Below are 11,043 nucleotides of genomic sequence, written 5' to 3' on the forward strand. Positions count from 1 at the left end.
GGCCCGCACGCCCGGGCCCCCTGAGACCCCTGCCCCCAACCTGCCGGGGGCGCCTGGCCCCTGGGTCCCCCAGCCCCCTGACGTGTTACCTCCCCTCCCCCAGGCTGCCCCATGGACCCCCCGACCGGAGCCGCCGAGGACACCCCCAAGGAGCCGGTGGCAGGTGAGACCCTCGGGAGACCCAGGCCTCCGGGACCCCCAGCCCCTCCCAGGGTGGGTTAAAGGGGGGGGCCCAGGCCTCCGGGACCCCCAACCCCTCCCAGGGTGGGTTATGGGGGGGAACTGAGGTGTCCAGGACCCCCAACCCCTCCCAGGGTGGGGCAGAAGAGGGGCCCCAGGCCTCTGGGACCCCCAACCCCTCCCAGGGTGGGTTAAAGGGGGGACCCAGGCATCCGGGACCCCTTGACCCACGCCGGGACAGCCCCCCCAATCCCTGGGGTCCCTGACACCTCCCCCCGGCGCAGCCGGAGGCCCCCCCGGCCGCCCCTACATCTGCAGCGAGTGCGGCAAAGCCTTCGGCCAATGGTCGAAGCTGGAGCGTCACCGGCGCAGCCACACGGGCGAGCGCCCCAACGCCTGCGGTGAGTGCGGCAAACGCTTCGCCCAACGCTCCCACCTGGCCCAGCACCTCCGGACCCACACCGGCGAGCGGCCCTACAAGTGCGGCGACTGCGGCAAAGCTTTCGGTTGGAGCTCCAACCTGGCCCAGCACCGCCGCACCCACACCGGCGAGCGCCCCTATGCCTGCGCTGAATGCGGCAAAGCCTTCAGCCAAAGCACCAACCTGGTGAAACACCAGCGCGCCCACGCCGGCGAGCGACCCTACGCCTGCGGTCAGTGCCGGAAAGCGTTTTACCGTAGCTCCGACCTCCTCCAACACCAAGCCAGCCACTCTGGCGAGCGACCCTACCGTTGCAGCCAATGCGGCAAGAGCTTTGCTCAACGCGCCAACCTCCTCAAGCACGGCAAGACCCATGGCGGCGAGAAGCCCTTCCGCTGCAGCGAGTGCGGCAAAGGCTTCGTCCAAAGCTCGGAGCTCATCCAGCACCAGCGCAGCCACAGCGGCGAGAAACCCTTCGCCTGCGCCGAGTGCGGCAAACGCTTCGGCCACGGGGCCACCTTGGCCAAGCACCGGCGGTTGCACTTGGGTTTGCAACCGCACCGCTGCGGGGAGTGCGGGCGAGCCTTCGGGCTGCGCTCGGCGCTGGCGCGGCACCAACGGGCGCACGGGGAGGAGCGACCCTTCGCCTGCGGGGAGTGCGGGCAAGCCTTCGCCCTCCGCTCCAACCTGGCCCTGCACCGGCGGACGCATGCCGGCGAGCGGCCCTACCGCTGCGGCGAGTGCGGCAAGGCGTTCGGCATGAGCTCCACCCTGGTGCGGCACCAGCGCATCCACACCGGGGAGAAACCCTACGGCTGCGGGGAGTGCGGCCGGGCTTTCGTCCGCAGCGCCCACCTGGAGCAGCACCGGCGGACCCACACCGGCGAGCGGCCCTACGGCTGCGCCCGCTGCGGCCGGCGCTTCAGCCAGAGCTCCAACCTCATCACCCACGAGCGGGTGCACCTGGAGGAGGCCCACGGGGCGGCGCAGGGGCGGACGAGTGTGGAGGCGTTGGAGGGTCAGCCGGGTTTGGAGGCGCCGGAGGAGCACCCGAAGACCGAGACGTCGGAGGTTCAACCAAGCTTGGAGACGTTGGAGAGTCAACAAGGCTTGGAGACGATGGAAGTTCAGCCGGGCTTGGAGATGATGGAGGGGCACCCAAACACCAAGACGTTTGGGGTGCAACCAACTTTGGAGATGTCGGAGGTTCAACCAGGTTTGGAGACAATGGAGGAGCACCCAAAGACCAAGAGGCTTGGGGTGCACCAAGGTGTGGAGACGATGGAGGAGCACCCAAAGCTTGAGAGACTTGGGGTGCACCAAGGTGTGGAGGTGATGGAGGAGCACCCAAAGCTTGAGAGACTCGGGGTGCACCAAGGTGTGAAGACGATGGAGGAGCACCCAAAGCTTGAGAGACTTGGGGTGCACCAAGGTGCGGAGACGATGGAGGAGCACCCAAAGACCCAGAGGCTTGGGGTGCACCAAGGTGTGGAGATGATGGAGGAGCACCCAAAGACCAAGAGACTTGGGGTGCACCAAGGTGTGGAGGTGATGGAGGAGCACCCAAAGACCAAGAGACTTGGGGTGCACCAAGGTGTGGAGATGATGGAGGAGCACCCAAAGACCAAGAGGCTTGGGGTGCACCAAGGTGTGGAGACGATGGAGGAGCACCCAAAGCTTGAGAGACTTGGGGTGCACCAAGGTGTGAAGACGATGGAGGAGCACCCAAAGCTTGAGAGACTTGGGGTGCACCAAGGTGCGGAGACGATGGAGGAGCACCCAAAGACCCAGAGGCTTGGGGTGCACCAAGGTGTGGAGATGATGGAGGAGCACCCAAAGACCAAGAGGCTTGGGGTGCACCAAGGTGCGGAGACGATGGAGGAGCACCCAAAGACCAAGAGACTTGGGGTGCACCAAGGTGCGGAGACGATGGAGGAGCACCCAAAGACCAAGAGACTTGGGGTGCACCAAGGTGCAGAGGTGATGGAGGAGCACCCAAAGACCACGAGACTTGAGGAGCACCCACACATGGAGATGCTGGAGGTTCACCCAGGCTTCGAGGTGACGGAGAAGCACCCAAAGACCGAGAGTCTTGGGGTGCCCCATGCTCTAGAGCTGTTGGAGGGGCACCCGAAGCCCGGGAGCCTTGGGGTGCCCCAAGGGTTGGAGACCGTGGAGGAGCACCCCAAGACCGGGAGCCCCGAGGTGGGGCACCCCGAGGTGGGGCACCCCATGGAGGAGCACCCCGAGGTGCTGGACCCCCGTGGGGCGGAGCCTGTCCCCAGGACCCAGGCGTCCTGAGTGGGTGGGGACGGACCCCCGCGACGCCATTGGCTGAAGGGTGGGTGTGGCTGGGGCGGGTGATTGGGTGGGGATGGGGGTGGGATTGGCCTGGGCAGGATTGATGTGGGATTGGCTGAGAGGGGGATGCTGGCAGGGGATTGGGTGGGGTGGTGGGGGAGGAGACTGAGATGGGATTGGCTGAGAGCAGGGGGCGGGAGTGATGCGGGATTGGCTGTGAAGGGGGGTGGGACTGACGTGGGATTGGTCAATAGCGGGGGGAGGGGTGGGGAAAATACTGACGGGGGATTGGCCAAGATCCTGTGTGGCCATTGGCTGGGCAGTGGGAGGATGGGGGGGTGGGGAGGCACTGTGCGATTGGCTGAGCTGTGGCAGCGCTCCGTGGCCATTGGCTGGGGGGTGGGGGTGGGTGGGAGGAGCATAAATAAAGATGGTGAAACCCCGGAAGTGGAGCGTGGTTGGCTGGGTCCCCCCGGCGTCACAGAGAGGCGGAGGCGCAGGCGCGGAGGCGGCCATTTATTTCCATTAACACTCGAGGGGGAGGAGGAAGGGGCGGGGCCACGCGAGGAACCGCCCCCGAGGAGCCCCGCCCCTATTCCGGCGCGGGAGGGGCTGGAGAGGCCCCGGCCCCCTGACGGCAAGGGGGTGGGGATGAAGAGAGGGGGCGTGGCCCCGCGGGGGGTGTGGCCCCATGGCTAAACTGCCTCGGCAGGGGCGGGGCCTGGGGTGGGCGGGGCCTGCGGGGAGGGGGCGGGGCCGTGGCGGCGCTGGTGCTTGCGCAGCCCCGCCCTGGCCCCGAAGCGTTTGTGGCAGAGGGGGCAGGCAAAGGGGCGGGGCTCTGGGGAGGCGGGGTCAGGCAGGGGCGTGCCCCCAGCAGCTGGGCACGCCCCCGGGGCTCCACTGGGGGCGGCCATGTTGGGGGCGGCCATGTTGGGGCCTCCACTGGGGGCAGCCATCTTGGTGGTGGCCATGTTTGGGGCAGCCATGTTGGGGCCTCCACAGGCATCGGCCACGTTGAGGCTGCCACAGCCCACGGCTCCTCTGGCGGCCGCCATGTTGTGACTAGCTCCAGCGGCCATGATGGGCCCTGCTCCGGCGGCGGTGGCCATGCTGTGGCCGAGTCCAGCGGCCACGTCGTGACCGGGTTGAGCACCCACGTCCCGCCCAGTAGCGGCGGCCACGTCACGGCCAGCTTGGGCAGCCATGGTGTGGCCAGCTCTGTTGGCCATGTCATGGCCAAGTCCGGTGGCCATATTGTGGCCAGCTCCGGCAGCCACTTTGTGGCCAGGTTGGGCACCCACGTCATGCCCAATGCCGGCAGTCATGCCATGGCCAACGCTGGCGGCCATAGCGTGGCCAGGTTGGGCACCCACATTATGCCCAATGACAGCAGCCATGCCGTGGCCAATGCCGGTGGCCATACCGTGGCCAGGCTGACCGCCCATGTCATGCCCAGCGCCAGCGGCCATGCCGTGGCCAACGCCGGTGGCCATACCGTGGCCAGGTTGACTGCCCATGTCATGCCCAGCACCGGCGGCCATGCCGTGGACAATGCCGGTGGCCATAATGTGGCCGGGTTGACCGCCCATGTCATGCCCAGCGCCGGTGGCCATGCCGTGGCCAGCTCTGGCAGCCATATTGTGGCCAGCTCCAGCAGCCACGTCATGGCCAAGTCTGGTGGCCATGCCCTGACCACCTCCAGCAATACTGAGGCCAGGTCCAGTAGCCATATTGAGGCCAGCCCCGGCGGCCATGTTGAGGCCAGCCCCGGCGGCCACATCCGCCCCCCCGCTGGCGGCCATGTTGTCCCCGCCTCCTGCCTCCTGCTTCCCATGCGTCCTCTCGTGCTTGCGCAGCCCCGAGGCCCCCCCGAAGCCCTTCCCGCAGCGCCCGCAGGCGTAGGGCCTCTCGCCGGAGTGCGTCCGCCGGTGCTTGCCCAGCGCCGCCCTCTCCCCGAAACCCTTCCCGCACTCCCCGCATCGCCAGGGCCGCTCGCCCGTGTGGGTCAGCCGGTGCCGCTTGAGGTCCCAGGAGGCCACGAAGGCTTTGCCGCACTCCCCGCACCGCCACGGCCGCTCGCCCGTGTGGGTCCGCCGGTGCACCGCCAGATCCGCTGGCTGCCGGAAAGCTTTGCCGCATTCCCCGCAGCCGTACGGCTTCACGCCTTGGTGGGCGCGTTGGTGCCGGCGGTAGCTGGAGGGGTCGGAGAACATCCGCCCGCACTGGGGGCAGAGGTAGGGACGTTCGCCGGTGTGGACGCGCTGGTGGCTCTGGAAGGAGGAGAGCTGGGTGAAGGCCTTCCCGCAGGTGCCGCAGGCGTAGGGCTTGCGGGGGGCGTGGATGCGCTGGTGGCAGGCGAGGGAGGAGGAACGTCCGAAGCTCTTGCCGCACTCGGCGCAGAGGAAGGGCCGCTCGCCCGTGTGGCTGCGCTGGTGGTTGCGGAGGTCCTTGCGCTCGGCGTAGGCTTTGGGACAGGTGCCGCAACGGTGGGGACGCAGCCCGGCGTGGCCGCGACAGTGTTTGCGGTAGACGGAGGGGTCGGCGAAGGATTTGGGGCAATCCGGGCAGGAGAAGGGACGTTCGCCGGTGTGGGCGCGCTGGTGGATGGTCAGCTTGGAGAGGGTGCCGTAGGACTTGGGGCAGGCGGCGCAGGGGAAGGGGGGAGCGGGGCGGGGGCAGGCGGAGCAGGGGGCGTCCGCGGTGGCATCTCCGGACGCTTTGGATGCGGACGCGGTGGTGGCATCTCTGGACGCTTCGGATGCGGCGGTGGCATCTCCGGGTGCATCTACTGCAGCGCCAGCACCGCTCGATGTGCCGGTGGTGGCATCTCTGGGCGCTTCAGATGCGTCCGTCGTGGGGGTGGCACTGCCAGAGACGGTGGCGGTGGCACCTCCGGGTGCTTTGGACGTGGCAGTCGTAGCGGTGGCATCTCCAGACGCTTTGGATGCAGCCCTCGTGGCAGTGGCACCTCTGGACCTGGTGGCGGTGGCGCCTCTGGACCGGGTGGTGGTGGTGGTGGTGGCACCTCCAGCTGTTTTGGACGTGTCCACCGTGGCGGTGGCATCTGCGGACGTGGCGGTGGTGGTGGTGGTGGAATCTCTGGATGCTTTGGATGCATCCGTCGTGGTGGCAGTGCCTCCAGACGTGGTGGTGGTGGTGGCACCTCTGGACCTGGTGGTGGTGGCACCTCTGGACCTTGTGGCGGTGGCACCTCTGGACCTGGTGGTGGTGCCCACAGAAGGGGTGGACGTACCCATCGTGGTGGTGGCACCCCCAGATTCTTTGGAGACGTCCGTCGTGGTAGTAGCATCTCCAGGTGCTTCAGAGACATCCGTCATGGTGATGGCACCTCCGTACGCAGTGGCGGTGGCACCTCTGGACCTGGTGGCGGTGGCACCTCTGGACCAGGTGGTGGTGGCACCTCTGGAGGTGGTCGGCGCAGCCGTCGTGGTGGTGGCACCTCTCGACCTGCTTGCGGTGGCACTTCTGGACCTGGTGGTGGCACCTCCGGACGCGGTGGACACATCCGTCGTGGTGGTGGCACCTCTGGACCTGGCGGCAGTGGCACCTCCGGACGTGGCGGTGGCACCTCTAGACCTGGCGGTGGTGGCGGTGGTGCCACCTCCGGACGCGGTGGACGCGTGCGTCTGGGCGTGGCGCAGGGCCCGTGGGGGGGTGGGGAAGGTGGTGGCACAGGTGGGACACTTGTAGTGACTCCCCGACTTCACGTAGGCGGGTGGGACAGGGACGTCCCCAGGGGCGTCATCGGGGAGGTCCCCATGGGAGACGTCTTGGCTGGCTTCTTGGGTGTCGCGTCGGGGGGTCCCATGGTGGAGGTCCCCGTGGGTGTCACCTCGGACGTTGCTGTGGGCGTCATCGCCGACGTTCCCGGGGGTGTCATCGAGGGCATCATCTTGGAGGTCCCCAAGGGCGCCATCATGGCCATGGGTGCCACCGACGTCCCCATGGGTGCCACCACCGACGTCCCCTCGGGTGCCACCACGGACGTCCCCACGGGTGCCACCGCCGACGTCCCCATGGGTGCCACCACCGACGTCCCCACGGGTGCCACCACGGACGTCCCCACGGGTGCCACCACGGACGTCCCCATGGGTGTCACCTCCGATGTCCCCGCGGGTGCCACCGCCGACGTCCCCACCCGGCCCCTCCTGCTGCTCCTCCATGGCCCCTGCGGACACAACCCCACGTTGGGGGGGACCCGGCTCCCCCATCCCCCACCCCGCACCCATTTTACACCGATTTCGCTCCATTCGACCCCATTTTGCACCCGGGAGGCCGCACCCAGCCGGGGGGAGGGGGGTCACCCCACTTCCCCATTCCCCCACCCCGGGGGGTGGAGTGTGTCCGCCCCTCCCCCCCCTTTGTCGGCCGGCAAGATGGCGTCACGGGCGGGGGAGGGGCGCGCAATGCACCATGGGAAGGGGGTGCAATGCCGCGAGGGGTGTTGCAATGCACCCGGGGAGGGAGGCGATTTTGGGGGGGGGGGGGCCTATGCAATGGGGAGGGGGCCGCAGTGCACCATGGGAAGGGGTGCAACGCCTGGGGGGTTGGGGGTGTTGCAATGCACCATGGGAAGGGGGTGCAATTTGGCGGGGGGCTGTGCAATGCCGCAGGGGTGCAACGCGTCCTGGGGGGGGGTGCAATTTGGGGGAGGGGGTCCGTGCAATGGGGGGGGGGGCGCGATGCACCACGGGAAGGGTCGTGCAATGCGGGGGCGTGGGGGGATGCTGCAATGCACCATGGGAAGGGGGTGTAGGGCGGGGGGCGATGCCCGGGGGGAGGGGGCCCGTCCTTACCTGGGGGCTCCGCTCCGGGCGCGGCGCGGCGGGCGCCAGGACCGCGGGGGGCGGGGCGGAAGCGGGAGGGCGTGGCCCCCGTGGGGGCGTGGCTTCCGGACGGTGGGGAGGGGAAACGGAAGGGGCGGGGCCACGGCTGGCTTCCGGTCTCCCCGCAACAAAAGGAGGTGCCGGTGCGGGGTCGGGGGAGGGGCGGGGTCTGGACCCCCCGGGGGGAAGGGGTCCCCTCGTGGGGGAGGGCCATGGGAGGGGCGGGGCCCCCGGGTTGGAGGGGCGGGGGGTCCCCCACGTTTTGGGGGGCACTGGGGGTTTTGGGGTCCCCTCCCCCATTTAACCCTTTGTCTTCCAGCTCCCCCCCCGCCCCTCCCCCACTTCGGAGCCCGGTGCATTGTGGGACGCCGAGAGACACCCTCCCCCCCAGGTGGGTGGCGGGGGGGGGGGGTTCTCCGTGGGGGGTGGGGTGGTCCCGGCCGCCTGGGACCCCCCCGTCACCCCCCACCCCCCACTCCGGCCATGGCGGCGTCGCCGGTGCCGTCACCCGAGCGCCTGTGCCCGCCGGCGTCGGCCTCGGCGTCGGGCGAGCGCCGTTACCGGTGCGGGGAGTGCGGGAGGAGCTACCGGCACGCCGGGAGCCTGGTCAACCACCGCCGGAGCCACCAAACCGGCGTCTACGGCTGCAGCGCCTGCGGCAAACAGCTCTACAACCTCGCCGCCCTCAACAGCCACCGCCGCGCCCACCGGCGCGCGCAGGCGGACGGACGGACGGACGACGGCGACGAGGCGGCGGCGGCGGCGGGACGGCTGTACGGCTGCGGGGAGTGCGGCCGGCGGTACCGGCACCGGGGTAGCCTGGCCAACCACCGGCACACGCATCGCACCGGCGTCTTCGCCTGTTCGCTCTGCCCCAAACACTTCCCCAACCTGATGGCCTTGCGCACCCACGCCCGGGGGCACCGCCGAGGGCGGCGGGCCGCGCCGCGATGCGTGGCCGACACCGCGACCGCCGCCCCCGCCGCCGAGCGGGTGTACCGGTGCGAGGTGTGCGGGAAGACCTACCGGCACTCGGGCAGCTTGATCAACCACAAGCAGACGCACCAGATGGGCGACTTCGGCTGCAGCCTCTGCGCCAAACGCTTCTCCAACCTGGGCGCGCTGAAGGGACACCTGCGGGGACACCGCCGGCGGCGTCACCGTCACCACCACCGCTGCAACGGCTGCGCCGCGCCGTCGCCATCAACGCCGCCGCCGCCGCCGCCCGGCATCTACCAGTGCTCGCTGTGCCCCAAGGAGTTCGGCGGCCTCCCGGCGCTGCAAGCGCATTTCCGCCGGCACAGGCGGCCGCGGGGTGTCGCGGGCGAGGGAGAGGAGGAGGAGGAGGAGGAAGAGCGGCCCTTCCTCTGCAGCCTGTGCGGCGGCATCTTTCCCGGCGAGGCCGACCTGGCGCGGCACCACCGGCAGGAGCACGCGGCGGCGTTGGCAGCGCCGGTGGCGGTGCCGGAGGGGTGTTTTGGGGAGGCGGCAGGCGAGGAGCTGTGGCACATCTGTGGCTACTGCGGGCAGCCCTTCGCCGACCTGGAGAGCCTGCAGGAGCACAGCCGGAGCCACCGCGCCGAGGAGGCGGCCGCCCTGGCTGACGTGGCGGGGGGCGAGCGGCGGCCCTACGCCTGTAGCGTCTGCGGGAAGACCTACCGCCACGGCGGCAGCCTGGTTAACCACCGGCAAACCCACCAGACCGGTGTCTTCCCCTGTGCCGTCTGCGCCCGACGCTACCCCAACCTCGCTGCCTACCGCAACCACCTCCGCAACCACCCCCGCTGCAAGGCGGGACCCCCGGCGGCACCACCGGCAGCGCCGGGTGGGGAACCGGCGTGCGGCGCCTGCGCTGGCGAGGAGGAGGAGGAGGAGGAGGAGGAGGAGGAGGAGGAGGAGCGGCGACGGGAGGCAGCCCGGCCCTTCTGCTGCGAGGTGTGCGGCCGCAGCTACAAGCACGCTGGCAGCCTGGTCAACCACCGGCAGACCCACACCACCGGCCTCTTCCGCTGCGCCGCCTGTCACAAGGCCTTCTACAACCTGATGGCCTTGAAGAACCACCGGCGCACCCACGCCGAGCGCCGTCGGCACCGCTGCGGGCTCTGCCCCAAGGCTTTCCGCCTGCGCCGGCAGCTCCTGGGCCACCAGCGCCTGCACCCCCCGGCTACCGGCGACCTACAGGCGGACGAGGGACCACCAGCGCAGCCAGATGCCGCGGAGACGGTGTTGGAGGACTCGCCAGCGCCGCCAGCGGCGTTACGGGCGGCAGAGGCGTCTATGGGACACCTGGACAGGATGGAGATGGTGTCGGAGGACTCTTTGGCACCGCCGACCGCGTTACAGGTGGTGGAGGGACCTCCAGGACACCGAAACGCAAGGGAGATGGTGTTGGAGGACTCCTCGGTGCCACCAACGGTGCTAGAGGTGGAGGAGAAGTTGGGGGGACACCTAGATGCGGTGGAGACGGCGTTGGGGGACTCTTTGGCACCGCCGCCGACGTTACGGGTGGCGGAGATGGCTGTACAACACCGAGACGGGACGGGGACGGTGTTGGAGGACTCCTCGGCACCACCACCAACACCGTTACAGGTAGAGAAGTCTGTGGGACACCTGAGCACAGCGGAGACGGCGTTGGAGGACTCCTCGGCACCACCAACCACGTTACCGGTGGCAGAGGCGTCCGTGGGACACCTGGAGGCGATGGAGACGGCGTTGGGGTCCTCCTCGACACCCCAAACCGCCTTGTCGGCGCTACAGGCGCCTCCGGGACACCTGAACACACCGGTGACGGTGTTGGAGTCCTCCCCGTCACCCCAGACAGCCTTGTCGGCGCCAGGGGCATCCCCGGTGCACCCCAACCCGCCGGAAACGGGGTGCGAGTCCTCCTCGGCGTCCGACCGCACGGGACAGCCGGACGCGGCGGTGACGGTGTTGGAGCCCTCCCCAGTGCCTGCCGCGCCGCCCCGCAGCCCCCCGAGAGCCCGTCGGACGGCTGCCAAATCCTCCCCGGCCCCCCGCACCGTGGCACCGGCACGGTGTCGCCCCACACAGGCGGTTGGGGGGCAGCGCCGGGGATCCCGGCCCCCCCGACACCGTCCCGCTGCCCCCCGACACCGCTCCCCCGGGAGCGCCGAGGCTGACGGGTGACTCGGCGGGGGTGGGGGGGTGGGGGGGCAGTCCGGACCCTGTTTCTCTCCCCATGATTAAATTTGGGTTGTTTTGGAGCGGTTTTGGGTAGATTTTGGTTTTCTGCGGGGCGCGACCCTGAATCAGGGCTGGGAACCCCCAAAATGG

General features: G+C 69.6%; 3 protein-coding genes across 4 annotated transcripts; 2 read left to right on the top strand and 1 right to left on the bottom strand.

Moving 5' to 3' along the window:
* Nucleotides 1-95: 95 nt before the first annotated feature.
* On the top strand, nucleotides 96-2,964 carry LOC140645671 (uncharacterized). Of its 2 annotated transcripts, XM_072849125.1 has the most exons (3): nucleotides 96-163; nucleotides 465-2,249; nucleotides 2,358-2,964. In XM_072849125.1, the coding sequence occupies exons 1-3, from the start codon at nucleotides 112-114 to the stop codon at nucleotides 2,900-2,902; spliced, it is 2,382 nt and encodes a 793-aa protein (XP_072705226.1). In that variant the 5' UTR covers nucleotides 96-111; the 3' UTR covers nucleotides 2,903-2,964. The 2 variants fall into 2 exon arrangements, with proteins under 2 accessions (XP_072705226.1, XP_072705225.1); XM_072849124.1 differs by having other exon boundaries at nucleotides 465-2,964.
* A 430-nt stretch (nucleotides 2,965-3,394) lies between these two features.
* ZNF668 (zinc finger protein 668) lies at nucleotides 3,395-7,124 on the bottom strand. Its single transcript, XM_072849114.1, has one exon. It carries the CDS (start codon nucleotides 7,084-7,086, stop codon nucleotides 3,598-3,600), a length of 3,489 nt encoding a protein of 1,162 aa, XP_072705215.1. The 5' UTR covers nucleotides 7,087-7,124; the 3' UTR covers nucleotides 3,395-3,597.
* A 746-nt stretch (nucleotides 7,125-7,870) lies between these two features.
* On the top strand, nucleotides 7,871-10,973 carry ZNF646 (zinc finger protein 646). The gene is made up of 2 exons (XM_072849121.1): nucleotides 7,871-7,886; nucleotides 8,069-10,973. The coding sequence occupies exon 2, from the start codon at nucleotides 8,233-8,235 to the stop codon at nucleotides 10,894-10,896; it is 2,664 nt and encodes an 887-aa protein (XP_072705222.1). The 5' UTR covers nucleotides 7,871-7,886; nucleotides 8,069-8,232; the 3' UTR covers nucleotides 10,897-10,973.
* The last annotated feature ends 70 nt before the right edge of the window (nucleotides 10,974-11,043 follow it).

Source organism: Ciconia boyciana, chromosome 36 (genome assembly GCF_034638445.1).
Source record: "Ciconia boyciana chromosome 36, ASM3463844v1, whole genome shotgun sequence".
NCBI lineage: Eukaryota > Metazoa > Chordata > Aves > Ciconiiformes > Ciconiidae > Ciconia > Ciconia boyciana.

Coding starts and splice junctions, on each gene's coding strand:
- LOC140645671 (XM_072849124.1), top strand. CDS start 112: ATGGACCCCCCGACCGGAGCCGCCGAGGACACCCCCAAGGAGCCGGTG. Junction 164..464: donor CCCCAAGGAGCCGGTGGCAG/GTGAGACCCTCG, acceptor CCCCCGGCGCAG/CCGGAGGCCCCCCCGGCCGC.
- ZNF646 (XM_072849121.1), top strand. CDS start 8,233: ATGGCGGCGTCGCCGGTGCCGTCACCCGAGCGCCTGTGCCCGCCGGCG.
- ZNF668 (XM_072849114.1), bottom strand. CDS start 7,086: ATGGAGGAGCAGCAGGAGGGGCCGGGTGGGGACGTCGGCGGTGGCACC.